General features: G+C 52.9%; 1 protein-coding gene across 3 annotated transcripts; it reads left to right on the forward strand.

The window, feature by feature from the left end:
* Positions 1 to 215: 215 nt before the first annotated feature.
* On the forward strand, positions 216 to 19,710 carry NPHP4 (nephrocystin 4). 3 transcript variants are annotated; one of them, XM_079326194.1, is made up of 29 exons: positions 216 to 350; positions 572 to 786; positions 1,605 to 1,736; positions 3,486 to 3,655; positions 3,966 to 4,030; positions 4,295 to 4,450; positions 5,191 to 5,327; positions 6,014 to 6,180; positions 6,263 to 6,389; positions 7,795 to 7,965; positions 8,092 to 8,218; positions 10,399 to 10,445; positions 11,129 to 11,319; positions 11,419 to 11,607; positions 12,159 to 12,343; positions 12,590 to 12,750; positions 13,154 to 13,334; positions 14,180 to 14,296; positions 14,487 to 14,566; positions 14,712 to 14,929; positions 15,023 to 15,212; positions 15,365 to 15,448; positions 15,544 to 15,700; positions 16,012 to 16,097; positions 16,973 to 17,058; positions 17,141 to 17,312; positions 17,875 to 18,054; positions 18,852 to 18,995; positions 19,129 to 19,710. In XM_079326194.1, exons 2-29 carry the CDS (start codon positions 649 to 651, stop codon positions 19,267 to 19,269), a joined length of 3,999 nt encoding a protein of 1,332 aa, XP_079182320.1. In that variant the 5' UTR covers positions 216 to 350; positions 572 to 648; the 3' UTR covers positions 19,270 to 19,710. The 3 variants fall into 3 exon arrangements, with proteins under 3 accessions (XP_079182320.1, XP_079182322.1, XP_079182321.1); XM_079326195.1 differs by lacking the exon at positions 216 to 350 and adding an exon at positions 417 to 492; XM_079326196.1 differs by lacking the exon at positions 15,365 to 15,448.
* The last annotated feature ends 1,633 nt before the right edge of the window (positions 19,711 to 21,343 follow it).

The raw sequence follows: 21,343 nt of genomic DNA on the forward strand, positions 1-21,343 counted from the left end.
GAGGGCGCCGCGCCGTCCCCATTGGCGGCAGCGCCGGCCGGGTCCGGCGCGAGGGCCCGCCCCGCTCGGTGCGGCACCATCGCCCTAGTAACCCGATGCTGAGCAGGGCGCGACCACTCGCGCTGGAGGGGGCGGCCTCCGCGGCCGCCGCCGCTTCCGTCCTGCTGCCGCATCCTGCGCGAGGCTCGATCTCTCTGGGATTGTGTCGACGCAGACTGTCACAGCTTTGCGCCGGCTATGGGGCGCAGGAAGTGGGCAGCTGGGCGGCGAGCGGCGGCAGCGCGTTCATCGACCCCCCCCTCGCGCCGGCGCGCGGTTGGTTAGGCCCGTGAAGATGGCGTCGGGGCGCGGTGAGTGAGCGGGGGGGGTGCGGGCGCTGAGGGACGGGGTCGGTTCCAGCCCCGCTCCCACGCACCGCGATCCTGTGGGTGCGTGGGCGGGCGGCCACGGGCCGGCCCTGCCCTGGCTGTACCCGCGCGCATCCCCAGGCGGGTGCGTGCCGGCCACGTGTGTTTGTTGCGCGGGGCTGTGCGTGCTGACTGTGCGCGTTCCTGTGGCTGTGTTCCCGCAGGGTGCGTGTCCCCTGGTGTTCCAGCCCCGCGCCCGCCGTAGCTGGCGCCGGGAGGCAGCGGCGACCCCCGGGAGGCGATGGGCGAGTGGGAGCGGGTGTTCCGGCAGCACCTGCAGCTGCCGCCGCACCCGCAGCGGCGCCGGGCCCGGCCCCCGCCCCGCTCCACCGCCTTCCGCTGCGTCCTCAAGTACCTGCACGGCGCTGCCTTCTCCCAGGTAGGGGCGATCGGTCCCGCCTTGCTGCGCCCGTTGTTTATGCCGAGTCTCACTATTCATACAATCCTGAAATAGTTTGGGACCTTCCAGATCATCTCCTTCCACGCTCCTGCAGGGCAGGGCTACCTTCCACTAGACCAGGTTGCCCTTTCCAACCTGCTGGCTTTGAACACTTCCAGGGATGGAGCAGCTGTATCTGCTCTGGATGACCTGTACCAGTGCCTCACCACCCTAACAAAAAAGAATTTCTTCCTAAGATCAAACTTAAATTGCTCCTCTTTCAATTTAGTCGTCCCCCCCGCAATTCTGTCACTTTCTATGGATGTTCTCCGTCTTTTTTATAAGCCCCTTTCAGCATTCCTGTCCATGTGTGTGTGCCTGAGCTCCCAATGGTGGCTTTCAAAATAAGGTGGTTTTGGGGGGAACTAACTGGAAATCTCCCGGAAGCACAAAGTTGTTTCAGTCCCATGCCTTATTTCCTTTAAGTCTGAGTGAGGATTTAATTAATTTTTCCTTAGTTTTTTCTTAGTTGAGGTAAGTATATTTAAATTAAATTTTCTGGATAGCATTTTTAACATCAATTGCCTGTTTCTTCTGTGCTTAATGCTCAATTTTCGCACTTTGCCTTTGCTCCATCAGCCCCTGGCTTGGAGGCAGATTCTGTAGAAATGCATCAAGCTGTCTGTGGCCATGTGCTTTATTTGGGCATCCCTTAGAAAACGGGAATTTTCTCTCTTACCAAAGTGTGTTCTGAGCTTTGTGGACGCAGAGCTGGCCTGTCCCTGATCATCCCAAGAGCTGGTTATTGTGCCTTGCAGGGAACCAAGTACCAGCTGCGCCTCTCCCTCTTCGATGCCACCTACCACCACTTTTTTGGGAAGACATGGAGGAGCAGCTGGCGAGCTGCCAGCACTGTCCCACCACGCTCAGCCAGGGCGACCTTCAATGAGGTGGGGGCTGCCAGGGGTCTGGGGAAACACAGAACCAAACCCTTTTCCATTCCAGCACTTCCTGGCCTTTTTGCCCTGGGTGCATCCCAGGCACTGCCCATTTATTAAGTTTTGTGTGTGGTGTGTTGGAGAGCTGGGGTGCTGGGTTTGCTCTGAGGCTGGTGCCACCGTGGGAGCAGCAATGTGCCAGCATGTGTCCCTGCTGTGTTCAGAGCTGGCGACAGAGAGCAGTGTTTCCTCACAAGTGGGAAGGAAGGGAAGGAGCAGCTGCCTACCCTCCTGCACAGAGCTTCTCTCTCCTTTTCTGGGAGCTAAACTCTCCCAAAGCCATGCTTCCATCCGCCGCTGATACCAGCACATGTCCCTAAATGGGGAGATCCTGCTGCCCTGTAGCATGATCCCTGTTTTCCAATTCATAGCTCCTGTGTCCAGGAGCTCCTCAGTGCTGCAGGTGAAGTGCAGCACAGCTCAGCCCTGTGCTCCTCCTTCCTTTACATTGGCAGTGACATTGAGGGGTGTTGATATGTGCGTTTCTCTCCCAGGTGTTTCAGTGCTGTCCCACCCCAGCTTGTTTTGAAGAGGGATTGATTAAAACTAGGGCAGAGAGTGCTGCAGAGAGAGCTGAATGCTGGGAGGAGCTGCCTTTCCAAATACATTCCCAGCATCTGCAGGCTTCCTGGGTGTTTGCCATGTAGTTGGGAGCAGGAATTTTGGGGTATTGGGGGATTGTGTTGCAGCCTCTGTGGTGGCTGAACTGCATGGCCCATCCCTGCAGGGGTTGGGGTCTGACAGAAGAGGGGTGATCTCCATGTGGGGTGGGATCTTCCAACGTGGGAAAGTCAGCAGCTCATTGTTAGGAGCAGTTCAGGTAGAACTGGGATTGATTTGTGACAGGTGAAGGAAGGAGGAAGGTCACTGCCCCTCTGCCTGCATGTGCTGCATGCATGCTTGCCAGGCTCACCAGAGCAAGAAGGTGTGAGGAGAGGGATCATTGTCTGCTCATGTGGTGGGTTTGTCCTCAGGATCTAGAGGATAAGAGTGCAATGACAGAAACCACTGTGTGCATTCAGGAGGAGCCCTGAGCTCAGTGGCATGGGTGATCCCCTGTCAGGGCTCCCTGTGCCTTTGCAGGATGAGCCTTGTTCTGCAGGCTCATTAATCCAGCACCTTGCAATAAAGGCTAATAGAATAATGATTTGTGTCCCAGGGTTGATGTGGAAATGTCACTCTCTGTTATTCCTTCCTGACAGCCCATATTGCTGTCAACATTTTCCCTGAAACACTGTGGTAATGAGTTTTTAATAGAAAAATTAACCTAGCTTTAAATTCTGTCCTGTGGAAATGACCTGTGTCCTGTCCCCTCCTGCCCTTAGGTCCAGGCTATTCCCATGTCCCTCCCCAAAAAGGTTTCTGGCTCCTTTTTCCTGCTCTGGTGCTGTAGCTCTGGGATGCATTGAAGCCCATTTGGGGTCTGCAGTATGTGAGTTACTCTGGAAAACAGGTGTTGGCAAAAAAAAAATAGTTAAAAAAAAAAAAAGATGATGCTTGAGACTTAAGGACTGAGATTTTGTAGCAGTAATTTGCCATTAAATTTTGTAACCAGAAGTAATTTGCCATTTCCTTCTGTCTGGAAGTTTTAATGGATGTTCTCGTTGTGCCACTGAGTATCCCAGCACAACAGGCATTGCTCTGCCTGCAGCTGCCACTGCCAGCTCTGAAATAACCCATCTCTCTCCTTTCCTGTTCCAGGTCGTTTATTTCCACACCTCCTTGCACCACCCTGGCATTGCTGCTGTCGTGGAAGTGGTAATGACAGCTGGGAAAGGGGATGGGGGCTCTCAGCATCTTTCCTGCGGTTTTGGTCTCATCCCCCTCTTTCATGGATCAGAGGTGACAAACCCGACCACTGAGGACAGAGCGTAGGTTCCCCTGCTGCTGTGTGACAGTCACACTAGGAATTGAGGTGGCAATGTGCATGGCTGCTTTGGGGGGTGGAGGGAAGGGTGGTCCTGGGGCTGCAGAAACAGAGCCAGCATTTAGAATCCTGGAATTCTTCACTCTGGGGAAGCAGTGATGGGTTTGGAAGGGATGCCTGTCCCTTCCCTAAAGGACAGGGTTTTTCCCACATGAGTTGGGTGGGTTTTGCTGCTGAGCAGGGCCTTTATGGAAGATAGAAATGTGCTTCAGGGTGGATTTACTGACTGCTGCACATCTGCTCTTTGCTTTCAGGCTGAAGCTGTACCATGGGACACCACGTGCCCTTCTGCACCCACGCTTCCAGGACCCTGTGGAAAGTAAGCAGCAGCCAGGCATGGTCCCTTCTTGGTGGCTTCTCTTACCCAAATGTGTGTTGTATGTGTCTTGATGTGAGACATGATCTGTGCCCTGGTACTGCTCAGTGGATGTGCCTTACTGCCAGCTGGGAATGGCCTGGCAGGGCAAACACAGTTTTTTCTTTGCTCCTAGCAGATGTACTCACAGATAATGATTCATTGAACATTGGGGCTGTGAAGCTGTCTCCCCAGTTTTGGTCATTTTGGATGTTTTATTTTCTTCAGAGAACAAATACATGACAGTGATGGAGAAGAGCCACCTGCAGTATGCCCTGAAATCCCACCAGCCCCTGGAGGCGATATTTCATCTCCTTCCTGAAAACCTGCTGATATCTGGGCTGCAGACTGTTCCTGGTTTGCTGCCAGCACGTGGAGATGCAGGTAAGGGCTCTTTCCCTTTCCCTCTACCTGTACTGCTCCTGCTTTAAGGCAGTGGGCTCCTGGGAGGTTGTGGGCAGAGCAGGCAGGGCACTGGGATGGGATTTTGGGAGCACAGTGGTTTCTCTGCAGTGTCTCCCCTTGTCAAGAGCATCCCCTCTGTGTGGGGCCACAGTCCTCATGCTCAGAGCTCAGTCTGGAATCTGTCAAAATGGCTCAGTCAGTTTCCTGTCCGTTAATTACTTTGCTCCTGGGAAGCTACTAAGGATAAGTGATGGTTGGATTAATTACAGTCGTTCAGTGGAATCTTAGAAATAGCTTTTGCAGCTTGTTTAAACTCAGAGACTGGTTCAGCATCTCTGGGGCCTGGCAGGTTTGGGGGGGAAGAGCTTTTGCCCACTCAGCTTTTGTTAATCTCTTCCTATGGCACATTGCCCTTTGAGCTTTTGCAATTAAAATACGTGTGCTGAAGATTCAGAGAGTAAAAAATTCCTTAGAGTTGTACAGCTGAGTTATTCTTCAGCTTCCTGCCTGGAAAACCTATTGCTGATGGCTTTGGGCTAGTAGCTGTTGGTATGGAAGCTGAGCAGGGTCTTGAAAGCAGCTGAGTCCCTGCAGGTGTTCAGGCCCATGCTCAGAAGCTGAGTGGACAGTGCCACTGCTGGCACTGCAGAGCCCCCCAACACAGCAGTGGTGGCTTTCTGTTTGCTTGGGAAAGCTGTGGGCACCACCTTGTCTTTCAGATGACTGCTTGCAGAAGCCCCAGCTGATGAAGACGGTCACCTGCAATCTGGAGAGGCTTTTCATCCAGTTGTACCCTTCCCTGGAGGAGTTTGAGGAGGAGCTGTTGGATTTACTCAACAGTGATCGCTTACTTCAGGTGAGTAGAGTGCTGTGAGGATGGTGGAATCCTGGCACAGGTTGCCCAGAGAAATTGTGGCTGCCCCATCTCTGGAAGTGTCCTAGGCCAGGTTAGACGGGGCTTGGAACAACCTGCTGTAGTGGAAGGTGTCCCATGGTAGAGGGTGGAACAAGATAATCCTTAAGGTCTCTTCCAACCCCAACTATTTTGTGATTCCATGATTCTAGGTACTGCCAATGTGGTTGAGGCAGGGGAAGGCACAGTGTAGAGCAGTAATTCTAGTGTCTGGAATTATGGGTGGGGTGAAGAGTGTCAGGTAAGTGATATTCATGCATTTGTTTCTCTTGGAGTCTCCAATTTTTTTTCTTGCTGTGAAGTGTTCAGCTTGTTTCCCTATTGGATTAGTACATGTGTGCTCTGTGTGGGCTTTGTTTTGAACATCCAGACACTCATAATCAGAATTTGGGTTTGCTTTGCTGTGGGAAATACAGAGATGAGATGCAGTGAGTGTCGAGTCCATCTCTTTGGAGTGGCCACTGGCCAGGTCCTTTCTTGCCAGATTTACTCCAATTCTGCCATAAAGACAAATCTATCTGCTGGGGTAATAGGTGCTGCTTCTTGAGTTTCTGAAGGGTTGCCTGAATTCTTCTGGCTGTGGTCAGCACAGGGAGTGCTGCCCAAGGTGGGAAACATTCCTGTCACAGGCTAACTCTGCACCAGATGGTGAAGAGGTGGTGGTTCGGGAGCGGCGGCTGCACGTTGGTGTCCACAATGGCCTGCGCTTCGTCCGGGCACCGCAGGTGGCTGTGCTGGTGCCAGACGTGGAATTGTCACCAGGTGGCTGCCAGAGGGTGTCCAGCTCTGGAGCCAGGTAAGGGAGAGCCTGTCTGCTGCCAGTGATGCTTCTCTCCTGCCTCAAATGCCTCCCGTAACCATTTCTCCATCCTGCACAGGGATGCAGGTCAAGCCCTAGTGTTGAGGAGCCGCATCCAGCTGAGTGAAATGGTTCCTCACCCGGCTTTTGGGATCTGCTTCCAACTGGAATATGTCTTCTGCAGCATGGGGAGAGCTGGTGGGAAGGTAGGGCTGAGAATGTGTGTGCCTGTGAAAGAGCAGGGATCCATTTTGGAGGAGTGAGCCCTGCTGAGAAACTCCTTCCTCTGCCTGTTTCACTATCCTGCTTCTCCAAGTCACAGTAGCTCCTTGTTGCATGGCTATGCTGTGTAATGCAGAGCCCTGCAAAGTCTGCAGGTGCCTTCCACAGCACTGCACAAAACAACCTGCATGGTTTGGTAAATTATTTTAATTACATGTGGTTCTGTTTCTCTACTGTTTATATGTAGATAGAGGAATATAGCCTGTAGCATTCCTATAGTGTTCTGGCAAACTAATTTGGAAAATTTCAGCTTTTTTTGTAATATCAAAAAGGCTTTTCTTTAGAATTTGGCATTTATGCTGAAGCGAGGTTAACCTGTCCTGCTCCTTTTTTTCTTTTGTTTTTGCTGTAAATGCTGAGTTTTTTCTGGTTGCTTCAGCCTGATGCTTTCAAACTGTAAAGGCAGGAGAGATCTCTGAGGGTGGTCTCTGCAATCGATATACTCTCACCTGCTTACTGATCATTTACTCACATCTTAGTTTAACCTTTCTGCAGGTTAAACTCAGCTCAATGAGTACTGTGTATCCGCTCCAGAGACCTTGTGCTGTTGGAGCCATCAGCTCCTGGCTGGCTGAATTGATGGCCAAATGTTTGTTAGGAGGCTTTAATCATCCCACTGAGATGTTCATTGAAAATGTAGCAAATGCCTTTTGTTAAGCTGTCCAGAGCCAAAGTGGGGGAAATGGGTGTTTATAAAGCAGGATGCATGTGCCAGACCAGAGGTATTTGTGCAGAGAAGGGAGACACTGAGCTGTGCTGTTGGAAGTTGTTGGGTCCAGCTCCATTGGAAAGCTGAACCCAAAGTTCCACAGAGATTTGGGGTTGCAGAGGCAGATCTGTTTGGCTCTGTGGGGAGTGCTGTCTGGGGCAGCAGTGCAGCCAGTCCCTGTGGTGCAGTCCTGGGGCAGAGTGGTTAATCCCAAAGCTGCTTGCAAAGCTGATCACCTTGTCCTTGTCCTCAGTGCCATAATTAGCTGTGAGGGGGATGGTGGGTGCTGGCAGATCCCTCTCTTGTTTCTGTGCCTCTCATTCGGTTTGAGGGAGGCAGTGGATACACTGGGTAAGTGGAAACCTTCTTCCTCTGCCAGGGGTGGGGGTCCAACACATATCCCTTCATGTAGCTGCTTGAGGGAGGGGTTACAGGCATAAAGTCCTGGAAAGTGAAATGTCTCCATTATGGGATGAAGAGCAGTGTCTTCTGTGATGCCAGAACCGGGTGTGAGGAGGCGTGGTGGGATATGAGAGCCAGTGCCTGTGTGGCAGCAGCCATTCCCAGGTCCTGGCAGTGAGGTGGGGCTGCCTGGTGCTCCCTGTGCTCCCCCTCCCCAGGCTGCGTGGGGCAGTGCCCGCGGCGAGGCCGACATGCGCTCGGTGCGCTGGGCTGTCTGCAGCCCTGTCCCCAGCGCCGGTGACACCCACCTGGTCCTGCCCCTGCGTGGTGGCGCTCGCCGTGGCCCCTGCCAAGCCTTGGTCTACCGCACCCCACCCAACTCCCGGCAGGTAAGGAAGGGTGTGCTGGCCCTGGCAGCTTTGCCTCTGGCCTCAGGGTGAGGGAGCTGCTGTCGGAGGCACGAAGGAGGCTGCGTGTAACGCGCTGTCTGAAAAGGTTTTTGTTGCCAACTTCAGGGGAAGCACGTGGAGTCTGGGACTGTCCAATTCCATGTTTCCACTGATTCGGAAGAACATCATGTAACTGCTGCAGAGATCCTATGTAAAGACAGGGATGAGTTGAAGCCTCCTACGCCATCGCTGAGTGAGTGTTTTCCAGATCGCTGACATTTAAAATATAGAGTGTGGCACTGGTGTCTGCTCGGGAGAGAAAACAAGACTTCAGTGAGTTTCAGCGAGCTAGTTATGAATTACTGGAGTGAAGCAAGTTTTTGTCAAGTTGAATTCAGCTCTTACTTTTTAACTTGGAAAATTCCCATGTGATAGTATTGCTGAGCCATGTGCAAAATCCTCAGGGGCTGCCAGCACTGCCCCAGTGGCCACACCAGCAGCACATTCTCATTGCAGGTACTGCTGCTTCTCTCTCTGGACTCAGAGTCTCTCCAGACATGGGGACAAGAAAGATGTCAGTCATAGGCTGGGGATAAGTAATCTGTTTGTGCCACCACTGAGGGAGTGTGACAGCAGCCTGGGTTGGGTTGATGTGTGCAGGATGTGCAAGTGCCTGGCTGGGGAAGAGCAGGTGCAGAGGTGCATCTGTCTGTAGTTTGGGGGGCCATGTGGTTGGGGTTCTAGCACCCCTCTGCTCTATTAGAGATGGAAAGAAAAATGCTGTGGGCTTGTGTTTGGGCATGAGGTTGTGTCCATGCACTGTGCTCATAAAAATCCTCTTTGGCTTGTTTCTCTCTGATCCCCCTTTTCTGATTGGTGGGAAGCAAACTCCCCTTTCTTTGCAGTGCTGCTCCTTCTGGGTTCCCAGCTGTCTCAGGGTGATGCTTTGGATACCAGGCAATGTTTCAGTGTGTGTCATATCTCCCCAGCATTCTGGTGAGCCACTCAGTGCCACCTTCCAGGCCAGGCAATGCCCATTATGGTGGGTTGCTGCTCTATGCCAGCTCCAGTGCTGTGGTACCTTCCACAAGATGGCAGTGGCACCATGGCTTTGCTGTGACAAATCCTGTGTTTCTGCTGGTGAGGAGGCAGGATTGCTGCTAGGAGGGGCTTTGGAGAGGAAAGCCTTAGGTGGAGGTGAAGGGGTGTGGTAATGTCAGGGTATGTGGGGTTCATCTCCCTGCAGCACAGGCTGCATCATGACTGATACCTTCCTGGTGCTGCTTGAAAAGTTTTTCCTGGTGCCTTTCAGCTGTAGGTGGCTGGGATGCTGATGGAGTTGAGGTGTGGTGAGGGGAGAGAGAAACAAATACTGACACTGCGCTTCCAACCTGATGATGGTCTGGAGTGCTCTGGCTTGGGGGAGTGTGCTGGGCTGTGAGCTGTGTCCCTGATGAGGGGAGATCCTCATCAGGGTTATTTTCAGGGACAAACTCTCTGCCATTTCCCAGCTCCAGAGGGCTTATGGCACCAGGGAGAGCTTCCAAGTGCAGTGGTGGTCCTGGAGCTGTGCCCCTCCAGCTTGTGTTCCAAGGTGCTGAAGAGACTATTGGGTTAACTTTTTGTAGAGTTCTGTTGAAAGATGTGCTGCTGCCTGGCCCAGGGGAGGCCAAGAACTTCTTCTGTCAGCTCAGATGCTGGTGTTGCTGCTATATCTGTCCATCCTCTTCTTAATGCCAGCCAAAACCATCCTAACTGGAAGGAAACAGTATTTTAGGCATTAGGAAAACAGGGTGATTTCCTTTATACAGCAGCCAGCAAGAAATAACTAGGATATATGTGGTGGGGAAAAACAAATTAAGGTCTCAGCATCACGTGGATGCAGAGATGGAACATCTGTGCCCCTGCTCTGCTGCGAGGGACCCGCAGCTCCACGAGCTCAGCTGTGCCAGCATGAGAGAGCAGCCAAATATAAACACAATAAAGCTCCCACCGTTTCGGGGCACAAATGCTCGAGCAGTTGAAGGGAGTGACAAAAAATAACAGAGAAGCGATGAAAACCTTAAGTATCCTAAAACTTTCACGTCTCATTAAGCATCCCACTTAGGCAGCACTGCGTGGCTGTGGGGCACCACGGTGCTGTCAGGGGATGGGGGAGCTGCTGTTTGTGGCAGAGTTAGCCTGATTCACAACAAAATAACGGATGGATCTGGAGATGTGCTGTGTTAACCCCCAAGCAGCAGTCTTATTGGGAAATAAGTCAAGAGAAGTGTTTGGGTGATGATAAGCTGGTTCACTGCGCTGCCTTCGCCTCTAAAATTGGAAAGGGCTGGTGGGAGGATAGGGCAGGTTTGGTGGCAGTGGGTGCAGCTGCAGTTATGGGGCCTGAGGGTGATGGCTGCTCTACAGCATCTCTCCTGTGCCTCTCCACAGGAGTGCCAACCCCACGGCGAGCACCGGTCTCCCCACCGGGACCAGGGGTAAGTGTCACATGCACCAGTGGATGTGGGTGGTGGGCAGCAGCATTCCCCAGGGCATGGCCCACGTGTAGGATGTGTTTCTGGATCTATCCCCTGCCTGTTTTCCTGTCTGCTGCAGCCAAGAGGCACTAAGTGTCCTCAACTCCACCTCCTCCAGGCAGCAAACCAGCTCCTGCCTGTGATGTGCTGGGAGAGGTTCCCTTTGCTCTTTTCACACCCCAGGAGTGAGGGCAGCTCTGGTTTTTGACAGCCCAGATTTGCTGGGTGCTGTTGTCCCTGGTATGTGCTGACAGTGACACACGGTTTGTTCGTGCAGAGCTCCCAGGATTTAAGGAGAGCTGTGAATACTGAGAGCCCTCTTTATGCTGTTTTATATCTTGATGCAGGAATCAAGGCACGCAAATATTTTTGATGAAATGAAATGCCTCATAAGGCTGCATTAAGCAGTTTGATCTTCCTGCTGCATGTGCTCATCATTCCTCTTGCCAGGGAGCGAGCAGCAGGGAAGCAGCAGCAGAGGTGCAAACCCTTGTGTGGCCAAGTTGTACCACTTCTTGGTGGAATGACAACTCTGGGGCACGTGGTGGCTGAGCTCCTTTAGCACAGAGGAACTGCTGGCTCAGCTTGCCACAAGGATTGCCTCAGGGGGCTGCGGGTGCTCACACTTGCCACTCTCTCACCAGCTGTCGGTGTCCCAGCTCGTGGCCTCGCCACGGGGCACAGGCCAGACCCTGCAGCAGGATGGGGGCATCACCCACCTGGAGGCCGACCTGGGCTTGCCGGACGCAGAGCCCTGTGCCAACGACCAGCTGCAGGCGCTGCCCTTCACCCCTCTGCAGCTGCCCATGGCTGCTGTGGGGCTGCAGGCATGCAGGTGATGCTCAGCCCTCCCTAGGCTCCTGTGACCCCATCACCTGCCCTGCCAGGGTCCCCATGGCCTCTTCAGTGGAGCTGATCCCTATTTCTCTGTCAGTTCCCATGTGTCCCTCTCTCGTGCTGCCCTGGCACGCCTGCACGCTGCCGGCTTTCCAGACGTCCTGGACCGCAACCAGGAGCCAGTGGAAATCTCAGAGCCAGTGGTGGGCGGTTTCAACCTGCGGCTGGAGGAAGCTGACCCTCTGCAAGGCAATGAAATAGTCCTGCAGTTCCTGGCTTTTGGCAGGTGGGATGGCAGCTCGTGGTCTCCTGGACAGTCCTTTCCAAATTCCTCCAAGCTTCTTTGCTGCTTGGGCAGGAGATGTCCTTGCAGAGGTGCCGTTTCTTTTAGCACATGCTTTTGTCCTTCCCAGGCACTTTTAAGTCATAATCCAGTTATTTTAAATTGAATCCATGAGCCACAATGTGATGTCAGAGCTCATTAATGCAGGGCTTCTCCAGAAATGCAAATGGAGTTGGGGAAGTTGGCACCCAAGGGGTGACTTTGGCTGGATAATACCCTGCTTCTGTTTTTTCTATGACTGGCAGTGTGCTGTGGGAAGGTAGCACGCTGCCTTTGCTGGGCGCCTCCATCACAGCATATGGCAGGAGACAGCTGGAATTATGAAGCTTTTTGGAAAGTTAAGGCAAACCGTATGGCCGCTGTCTTCAGAAGAGTCCAAATACTTGTGGTGCTGCCAATCTTCTGCCTCTTGGCATGTGCCAAATGCACGAGGAGCTCGTGACAGAGTGGCAGTGCTGTGCCACAAGTAACCCAAACCTCTCTCTCTTCTCAAGGGATGCCCAGGGCAGTGTGGAGGGGCTGTGGCCGAGGACTGTCTTCCTCACCTTCCAGTTCTACCGTTTCCCACCAGTCACCACACCCCGGCTGCAGCTGGTCAGCACAGACAGGGGGCTGGCAGCCGGGCTGGCTGCGCCTGCACAGCTCCTTGTCCGTGTCAACGAGGATGGGACCCTAAACAGTAAGCTCTGGTTTTAGCATCCCTTTGTGGCTGCTTCTCTTCTGTTGGGTGGATGAGGGCTTGCCTCTGGCCCAAGGGATGGGTTCATGTCTGTTAATAGCGAACCTCTGCTGGTTTGCACATAATGAAAAACATTCAAAACATCCAAAGTTTGAGGTAGAACACAGAGTGTCATTTGCATGAGGTACACATTGAGGTTTCCCACCAATCCAAGTGCCATGTCTGTGACAGTGTGGTGTCTTGCAGGACAGCCAGGCTTGCAGCTGAAGTACATGGTGGATCCAGCTTTCCTGCGGCCCGGGGAGCAGCGCTGGTTCCTGCGCTACCTGGCAGAGCACAGCCTCCAGATTGATGTCTGGGATGGAGACTCCCTCCTCCATGTTGGGTCTGCTGCCATTAAACTGGAGGTATTGGTTAGATTGAATGTCTTTTCCTGTGGCTGGTAGTGCTGAAGGGCTTCCTGCCTGTGTGGAGTGCTAGGGAAGAGCCCAGCTCTCCCTTTGGTCCTGTCTCAAGGTGCTGTTGCATTGTCCTTGTGTCTTCAGTAATGGAGATGCTATGAGCCCCTCTGTGCAACTGAGTTTGATGTCAGCTTGACAAATCCCTAATCACAGGATTTGTTATCTTTTCCTCCAAAGTGATGACAAAGCATTAACTTTCTTCGCCCTTCCCTGTAACTCTGGCACTATTCTAGCACTAAGCCCTGCAGAGCCAGGACATCCAGTGCCATTCATACTCACACCCCTTATCCCTGCAGACCAGACTCCTCAGTAACTCACTGCACCTTGTCTGTCCTTGCCATGTCCCCAGCCCCTTCTGCGCCAGGGCCAGACATCTGTCAGGACCTACCACGAGCTGGAGGTGGCCACGGCCGAGTACGATGCGGACGGGGCGGTGCTGGGCCGGGAGGCGCTGCGGCACGGCGCCCTGCGGCCCCTCGCTGTCCGTGTGGCTCTGAGGGGCTGCCTCCACCTCTGCCTGGCCAATGTTGGTGAGAACCCACTGCTCATACGGCCCAAAGCCCCAGAAGCATGTGTAGGGTTGTACCTGAGGGAGATCCAGGCTTGTGGGGACATCATCCTTCCCAGAACCTGCTGGCTGCTTTTATTTTATGTATTTAATTCTGTGTCCTATAAATGTGCAGTGACTCCAGGTTTTAAAATCTTATCTTCAGAGGAGAGATTAACTCCATATAAGATATCTTAAATCGTCATTTCCATACTTTGCCTGCAAAGGGCCGATAAGCTCCTGGGAAGGAGAATCTAAGATCCACAACCCAGGGAGTGGTTTAACTCACATAGTGACAAAGAAGAGGGAAGGAGGGAAGAGCTAGAGCCGCTGTGCCAGGACATCAGCTGCCTTTGATTGGTGTTTTTCCCATCTTCTTTTTTTTCTTAAATTTCAAAATATTGTTAGAAACAGGATGGCAAAGCTTGGTACCCTTTACTGAAGGATGGGAACAGAATGTGTAGGTTGGGCAAATACCTGCTGGGTTTACAGCCTTGTGTGGCTCCACTTGGTGCAGCCTTTGTGGCACTGGTGCAGCAGCATGTGGCCATGCTGGGGGAGGCAGAACACAGAAATGAAAGTAGGTGTTAGTGAGGGGCCTAGCCTGGTGTTTGCTTTCTGTTCTGCTCCATCCCTGAGCAGGTGACTGTGTGACAGAACAGGCTCTGGGGAGCATGTGGGACTCTTAGGGCATCACTGGTTTCCAGATATTCCTTCCTGCTTGTGTAACTTGGCTGAACAGAGCTGCAGGGGGGTAAAAATTGGCAGTAGATTTTATAACAATGAAAAGGGATGGTTTCCACTCACTCCTGTCTCTGCTTGTGGCAGGTCACCCATGCGAGGAGACCCCAGGGCAGCTGCCATCCCATTCCAACATTGTGACTGCACCAGACAGCACTGTCATCATCCCAGGTGGTAACTGGTCCTCCCTGAACATTCCTGGAGGTGAGTCCTGCTGGTGCTTGGCTGTCCCCCTGTGGGTTGAGGTGGGCAAGGTTCCTGCTGCTGCAGTGCCAGCTGTGGGTCAGCTGCCCCCTCTGCTGCTCCCCTTCCCAGCCCTGCAGTATTGCAGAGCTCTTGGGGGCTGCACTATCTGGGGGGCCTTGCTTGGTGCCATGGTGATCTGTCCCCGCAGGCAGGCGGACGGCGTGGGCACGGAGGCTGGTGGATGTGGACAGTGAGCTGGAGGCCGCGCTGCGCAGCCGCCGGCCAGAAGTGAGCCTGGCCCCCTGTCACCCTCAGCTGAGGCCATGTCCACCCACTGGCTGCAGCACACAGCAGTGGTGTGGCTGCACGGGGGTGCTGTGTGGGGTGGGGTCAGACCCTCACAGTGTTTCTGTGGTCCCTTCTCTCCTGGCAGGGCTGGCCAAAGCAGTATGCCTGGGACCTGCAGGTCATTGATGCCTACCGGGATCACATCAAGGGAGAGAGCATCTACCAGATGCTCAGCCAGACCATCACAGCCACCCGCACTGTCCACGCTGTGCTGGGCACAGCTGAGTTCTTTGAGTTTGCCCTGAAGAATCCATACAGCATCCAGCACACTGTGACCATCGAGGTCGACCACCCTGAGCTCAGGTGGGAGCTCCCCTGTGTGTGTGTGGGGAGATGCCAGGGTGGTACCAGCTCCCTCCCAGTCCTCACCAACACCTCTGCTGCTCACTGTCCCAGTGTCATACTGGACCCGAGGGAGTGGCGTCACTTCAAGGAGCTGACCAAGAGTGTTACACCAGTGGAAGAGGATATGTTCCATCTCCGTGAGGACCTCAAGCCTCAGGTCTACCTGCGCCCCAGTGAGACTGTCCACATCCCCTTCAAATACCAGACCTTCTCTGCAGACCCCGCTGTGGTTGTGGCACAGGTAGGCACAGGGCCTTGTTTTGAGCTGTTCCTGGTACAAAGTGTTCCCCTTGGCTGTGTTTGCTGATGCAGAGCAGGCTGGAAGAGCCATGGGGAACAGCAGGAGCTGTAGCAATGCTGTGCCCTGAGGGAACTCACTCTTTCACCCCTCAGGGGCCAGCTGGACTGGGCACCGGTGCCAGTGAGAACAGTCACTCCCTTGGGAAGAGTGGGGCCAAGCAGACAAAGCTCATCCAGGTTAGGAAGCCAGGTGAAACACTGCTTGAGGGGCTGCATGGGAGGAGCAGAATCACTGGAAAACCCCATCCCTCTCCTGCTGGCCCCCGGGACAGGTCTCCTTCCAGGTGAGCGGGGGGAAGCCCATTGCACTCCTGCGGGTGAAGGTGGAGCCACAGCCCCATGTGGTGGACCAGACCTTCCGCTTCTACCACCCAGAGCTGACCTTCCTGAAGAAAACCATTCGCCTGCCTCCCTGGCACACCCTCCCTGGTGAGTCTTTGGCGTGCCTGGCAGAGCTTGGGCTCTTCCCTGATAGTCATTATCCATAGTTCGTGGAGCCTTTCTGGTGGCATAGCAGCAACCAGTGAGCACATTGTTCCTTCTTCACCCCTTCAAGGCCCTGGGCTCCTTGGTTGCTCTTCATCTATCTTTCTCTGTTAAATTCAACTGAAATTCCCTACACCCTTGTGGTTTGCTGGTAATCTAGTGTGAGGAGTTCTGTGTGCAGCTGCATGGGGTGCAGGAGAGAGACACAGATAGAGGAAAAGCTGAAGGTGGTTTCCTTGGTCCCTTGTCCACAGGCACGCCAGTGGGGATGCCGGGTGGGCAGCCTGAGATGTTCGTTCGCTGCAGCGACCCCGACATCATTTGTGAAACCAAATCCTTGGTATGTTACACTTTGGCATTGCTGTTCCTCACGTCCTTCTCCTGCAGATTGTTTGGATTGGCAGAGAGCTGCTGATGTGGGTGCAACCACAGAGCATCCCCGTGTATCAGCCCGTGGCAGTGACACAGTGGCAGTGATGAAACTGGAATTGCTTTCTACTCCCAATTAAAGGAGCTGCATTGTTTTGGCGGGGGAGGCTGAGCGTTGCCCCTTATCGCATCATGCAGCAGCCTGTGCTTGCTTGTTCTTTTGAGCAAGTACCAGATGATTCAGACACTGGGGAAAAGCAGCCTTTTGTTGGGCTGGGATAGACCTTTCTGCTGCTCGGGGTATCCGCAGCTGCTGGGAGCACGTGGTGGGATGGTGTGTCCTTGGGGTGCACAGCAAAGCCTGTCCTTGCTGAAGTATGCTGGGATAGTGAGGCAGTTCCACGTCCAGCCCTGCACCATCCCACTCCCTCCCCAAGCAGGAGACTCTCCTGGGCTGTCTCCACAGCAGGAAGGGGTGGAAGGGAAGAATAAGCTTGGGCATGTCCATATGAATGGCAATGGGGGATAGTTGCTAATTGCTGTTGTGGAAATGCGTTAGTATGGTAATTGGATTAGGGCTTGTTAGAAAACTTGCAGAAAATTTGCCAAAATTTGATTACAGATACAGACCTGGAATGCGATAGTCATTTGTATCCTCTTTTGTAATTAAAAATACTGGGAGAGCTCAGCCAAGCTGTATAATAACTTAATAATGCTGTTTAACGAGGTACCGAAGCATCTGCTTTTGTAAGGGAGATGGTGGTAGTTCCCCCATTAATGGGAGGACATCCTTGGGGTCCTCATTAGCTGGTCAACTGCTGGGACAATGCTCTGTTGTCTATGCAGGGGCCTGGTGAGCCACAGGACATCTTCCTCAAAGTAGCTGGAGGACCAAGCCCGCAGATCAAAAAGTTCTTTGTTGCTATTTATACGTAAGTAGCAGGACCCCAAAAAGGGTGGGGAACGTTGACTCCCATGGTGTGTGGCGAGCCCTGTGTGTCTGTCCATGCACAGGGACACCTGGCTGGCAGCACCTGTCCAGATCTGGCAGTTCTACCTGCACTCTCTGCAGCGCCTGGACGTCACCTGCACGGCCGGGCAGCTCACCCGCCTCTCCCTGCTGCTGCGTGGCACCGCAGCCCCACGGAGGGTGCAAGCCTTCACCTCCCACCCCCAGGAGCTGGAGGTAACCCCCGTGCTGGGCTGGGGGCTGGCTGGCCTTGGTCAGCCCAGAGAAGCCCCCTCCAGAAAGTAAAAGGCAACCCATATGGAACTGTGAACAACTGAGAGCTGTAAAGCGTTTGTGATAATTATCTTTTGATTAGAGCTGTCATGTGTAGGATCATTGGCGTGAAACCCCGGAGGGCAAATTATCTGCGTTAATGAGACTGTCTGAAGACTCTCAATTTCTTTAGAATTCGTTCGTCCGTAATTGGAAATGTGAATAATAAAAGGCAGAAAAACTCCATTGCTGTCCTGTAAAAGAAAAACAAAGGCTCCCCAGGCAAAGCCTGTGTGGTGGAACCTGTGGGCTGGGAGGCCCTGGGTGTTCCTGAGTGGCTTTTCTCCTTCCTGAAATGAATTAATCCCAGAGTATTCCTGGGGCTGGGGGGTATGGAATTCAATATTGGTGGAATAGGGGTGCAGGTTTTTAAGAGCAGTTGGGTCTAATTGATGCTCCAAGCTGGACTTCTCAGGGCTGTGATCTGCTGTTGTGGGTGGCTGTAACTCCAGGTGTTGTTCCACAGGTGGATCCAAGTGGTGCCTTCCTCCTCCCTGCCAATGGCGTTCAGGACCTGTACATGGGCGTGAGGCCACGGCGCGCTGGGAGCAAGTTCATCTACCTCAACCTGGTGGATGTGGAGTCCCACCAGCTGGTGTCCTCCTGGCTGCTCTGCCTGTCCTGCAGGCAGCCTCTCATCTCCAAGGTACAGCAGCTCTCACCACTGCGAGACGTGGTGATGGCACCGGATCAGTGGTTGCAGTTCAGCCAATAACCTGAGGCTGTCTTCTGCTTCTTCCTCTCTTTCCATCTGTGGTTTTTTTTGGTGCTTGCCATCATAAACACACATCTAGCCCTTGGGGTACTTGAATAATCTCACTGAAGCCCCTGGTAAAATGTCTTTTAGGCTGTTTTGGAGGCAGCCCCACGCTGAGGAGCAGCAGTTCAGAAGTATTCCCAGTTGTGAAATTAGAGCTGCAGCATGCTGCTTTCGATTAGCGCTGTGCTGGCAGAGGCCTTGCCTCGAAGACAGAAAATTAGATTTCCTGGCTAATGCGTTCCTTCTAAAAATGTTTTCCTGAACCCCTTGATACTGGGAAAGGTTCAGATTGGCATTTACACTGATGCTCCATTGTCCTGCCACATGCTGCTTGTGCTATGGGGTGTTAAGAGAATCAGAGTAGTTGGGGCTGGAAGGGGCTGTTCAGGGTCATCAAGTCCATCTAGTTATCTGAGCACCACAGCTTTTCCTGGCAGTGAGAAGGAGCTGGTTAGCCTCCACTGTTCTCCCAGCCCTTTTTCCTTTGCGCTTGTAATTAATTGTTACTCCTTTTGATCAAAGCTGGATTGTTTCTGCTGTCTGGCAGAGCAGATGTGAGGTGTGGGAGGGGAGGGCAATGTGTGGGAGGCAATTCTCTGTGGTGGGTTTGGGGGAGTACCCATTTTCCTGCTGCCCTCCCTGCTATCTGTACCACCTTGCCATGGCCCCTGCTTGCCCCACAGGTGTTTGAGATCTCGCTGCCTGCAGGAGGTGGGAAAGGCTGCAACAAGCGCATCACCTACACCAACCCCTACCCCTCACCCAGGCTCTACTTCCTGTGCACCAACCGCCCCGACCTGCTGCAGTTCAAGGAGGATTCCTTCCAGGTAACATCCTGCTGACAGCACCCTCCCTTGTCAGGCCCCTTGTCTGGCCACACCAGGTGATGCTGGGTGGGTGCCAGCTGTGAGAGCCACCCTGGCCAGGTGCTGCTGTTTCCTCCGGCCCTCTCTCCTGCAGGTGGCTGGAGGGGAGGTGTACACCATCGGCCTGCGCTTTGCCCCAAGCCAGACTGTGGGTGAGGAGGAAATCCTGATTCACATCAATGACCACGAGGACAAGAATGAGGAGACCTTCTGCGTGAAGGTCCTGTACCAGTGAGGCCACCTGCCTGTCACTGCAGGTTCCTGTGCCAGCCCAGCAGCTTCATCAGCACCACCTCAAGTGTGCCTGTGTCTGTCTGAGGGTGGCCATGACCCCATCCCCAGGCTGTCACCTTGCCAGGCTGGAGTCTCTGTCACCAGGATCCCCAGGCATTGCTGTGACTGCCAGTGCTGTTCTATCCACACAAATTGAGACGAGTGGATGTGTTTGTTACGGCACTTTGTGACTGCAGGATCTATATTTTTGTTAAGCGTGACGATATTTTAGGCACTTTGAATCTTTTTTTAACTTGAAAAGTTTGCAGATTCGGTTCTGTGGAATATTTTTAAAGTATTTTATATTCAACGGTGAGTTTTGTACGCACTAAGGCAGTTCTATGGGATTTTTGATACTTTTTACTCATCCTTGATCCATAAAAATTGCTGTGCACAACTGTCAGAGTGTGGCAGCATTTTCTTCCTGGGGAGGTGGAAATCCTCAGCATCCTTGTCCTGTGGAGATGAATCCTGGAGGTTCCCTGAGTCACCCCCATCCCCTGGAGCATCCTGGGGGTCAGGGCAGGGTCTGTAAGTGGGACTGGGGGGGTAGGGCAGCCCACCAGCTCTGGAAATGCTGCCTCACTCTCCACAGGCCTGAGGCTGGTGAATTAGTGGCCCCGATGAAGTCGGGTGCCGAGTTCCTTTGCCTCCCTCGCACTGATGGGAAATGACAGCTCATATTTTAGAAATGATTATACTGTCTGCAGCACAGAGAGGCCCCGAAGTTGGGTTATTAAAGTAGATTAGCTGAATAATTTTTATTACATTTTCACACAACGATATTTCTTGAGGCTTATGAATGAGCTAGTGCTGTACCTGCAGCACAGGGAGCTCGAGTAGTGAATGATGTGCCAGCATTCAGGGGATGCCAGCACAGGGACTTGAGCTGAGCTGGTGCTTGAATGGTGCTGCCTGCTTCTCTGCAGCATGTCTGTGGCCCAAAATCTACAGAACTGTCATTAAGAAAAGTTGATAAAAGTTTCCCCATAGGAAATGCAAATGCCTTGTGTCCCAGCTGCTTGGCATTATGGCCATGGATGTTGGAATTGCTTCATGGGGGCAGCTTTCTGGGTTCCCACTTGTTAATGAAGTAGTCCCAGCTAATGACAATGAACTCAAGCACCACCCGTGCCTGGCATGCAGCTTGGTGGTTGTGCTCTCCTCATATGCACTCATGTCAGGAAGGAAACTGGTTCTAGTATTGACAGAATTAATTTGCCCTAAAAAATCTTGGTTTGTGTCTCATCACTGAGGTGTACAGGGAAGGGAAGGATTGAAATGCCCATTCCATAGGTTCAGTAATTTTTGGGGGTGTTATCCCTCTTGGAGCATTTGCAGGTGAGGCCTTTTGGGGACTGGAGTGTCACTGCATTGCTGAAATGGCAACAGAGGAATAAGGACAGCATGGAGACCTGGCCCCAACACACAGGCTAGGGAGGGGCAACTGAAAAAATGGCAACTAGTAATGAGAAAATAAGGTAAGAAAAAGAAAAGCCAACGTAGGAGTTGGGGGCAAAGCTCCTGCAGCAGCTGAAGACCTTTGGGACACTGTCTGTCAGGATGCCCAAGCCTCAGTAGGGTTTGCCGCCAGCCCAAACTTTTAAACCCAGCTTGTTTTCCCTATTATGAGGAGGAAATTGTGACTGCCTGAGAACCCTCTAATTAAACAAAGCTTCACCATAATATTTGCTGGGAGCTCGCCAGCCCTGTAATATGACATTACCGGGCATCTTTATTAGCTGAAATGAGTATTTAGTGCCTCTGCCAAACCAAAAGCTGATGGAGGCGCATGGAAGCAGCACGGCAGCATCCAACAAAGGCTCCTGCAACCTGCTGGCCAGGCAGCATCACTCTGGGGGGCTTTCCACTGAGACAAACTCTTGGTTATTTTCATGTCACCCAAATCCAGCCCAGCAGCCCCAGCGTGGGAGTTTGGGAGGTTTATTCCCTCTTTCTCCCACTTGTCTCTCTGGAAGCGCATCACTGACTTGATAAAACCTGATTTAATGGTTACAAAACCCAGAGATAAAGCT

The sequence above is a fragment of the Erithacus rubecula genome, assembly GCF_903797595.1.
Source record: "Erithacus rubecula genome assembly, chromosome: 24".
NCBI classification, from domain to species: Eukaryota; Metazoa; Chordata; class Aves; order Passeriformes; family Muscicapidae; genus Erithacus; species Erithacus rubecula.

Excerpts from the sequence above, each read along its gene's own strand:
- NPHP4 (XM_079326194.1), top strand. The coding sequence starts at position 649 with ATGGGCGAGTGGGAGCGGGTGTTCCGGCAGCACCTGCAGCTGCCGCCG. Across the intron at positions 11,320-11,418 it reads GTGGGGCTGCAGGCATGCAG|TTCCCATGTGTCCCTCTCTC; the intron begins GTGATGCTCAGC and ends TTTCTCTGTCAG. Across the intron at positions 14,930-15,022 it reads GTCGACCACCCTGAGCTCAG|TGTCATACTGGACCCGAGGG; the intron begins GTGGGAGCTCCC and ends TCACTGTCCCAG.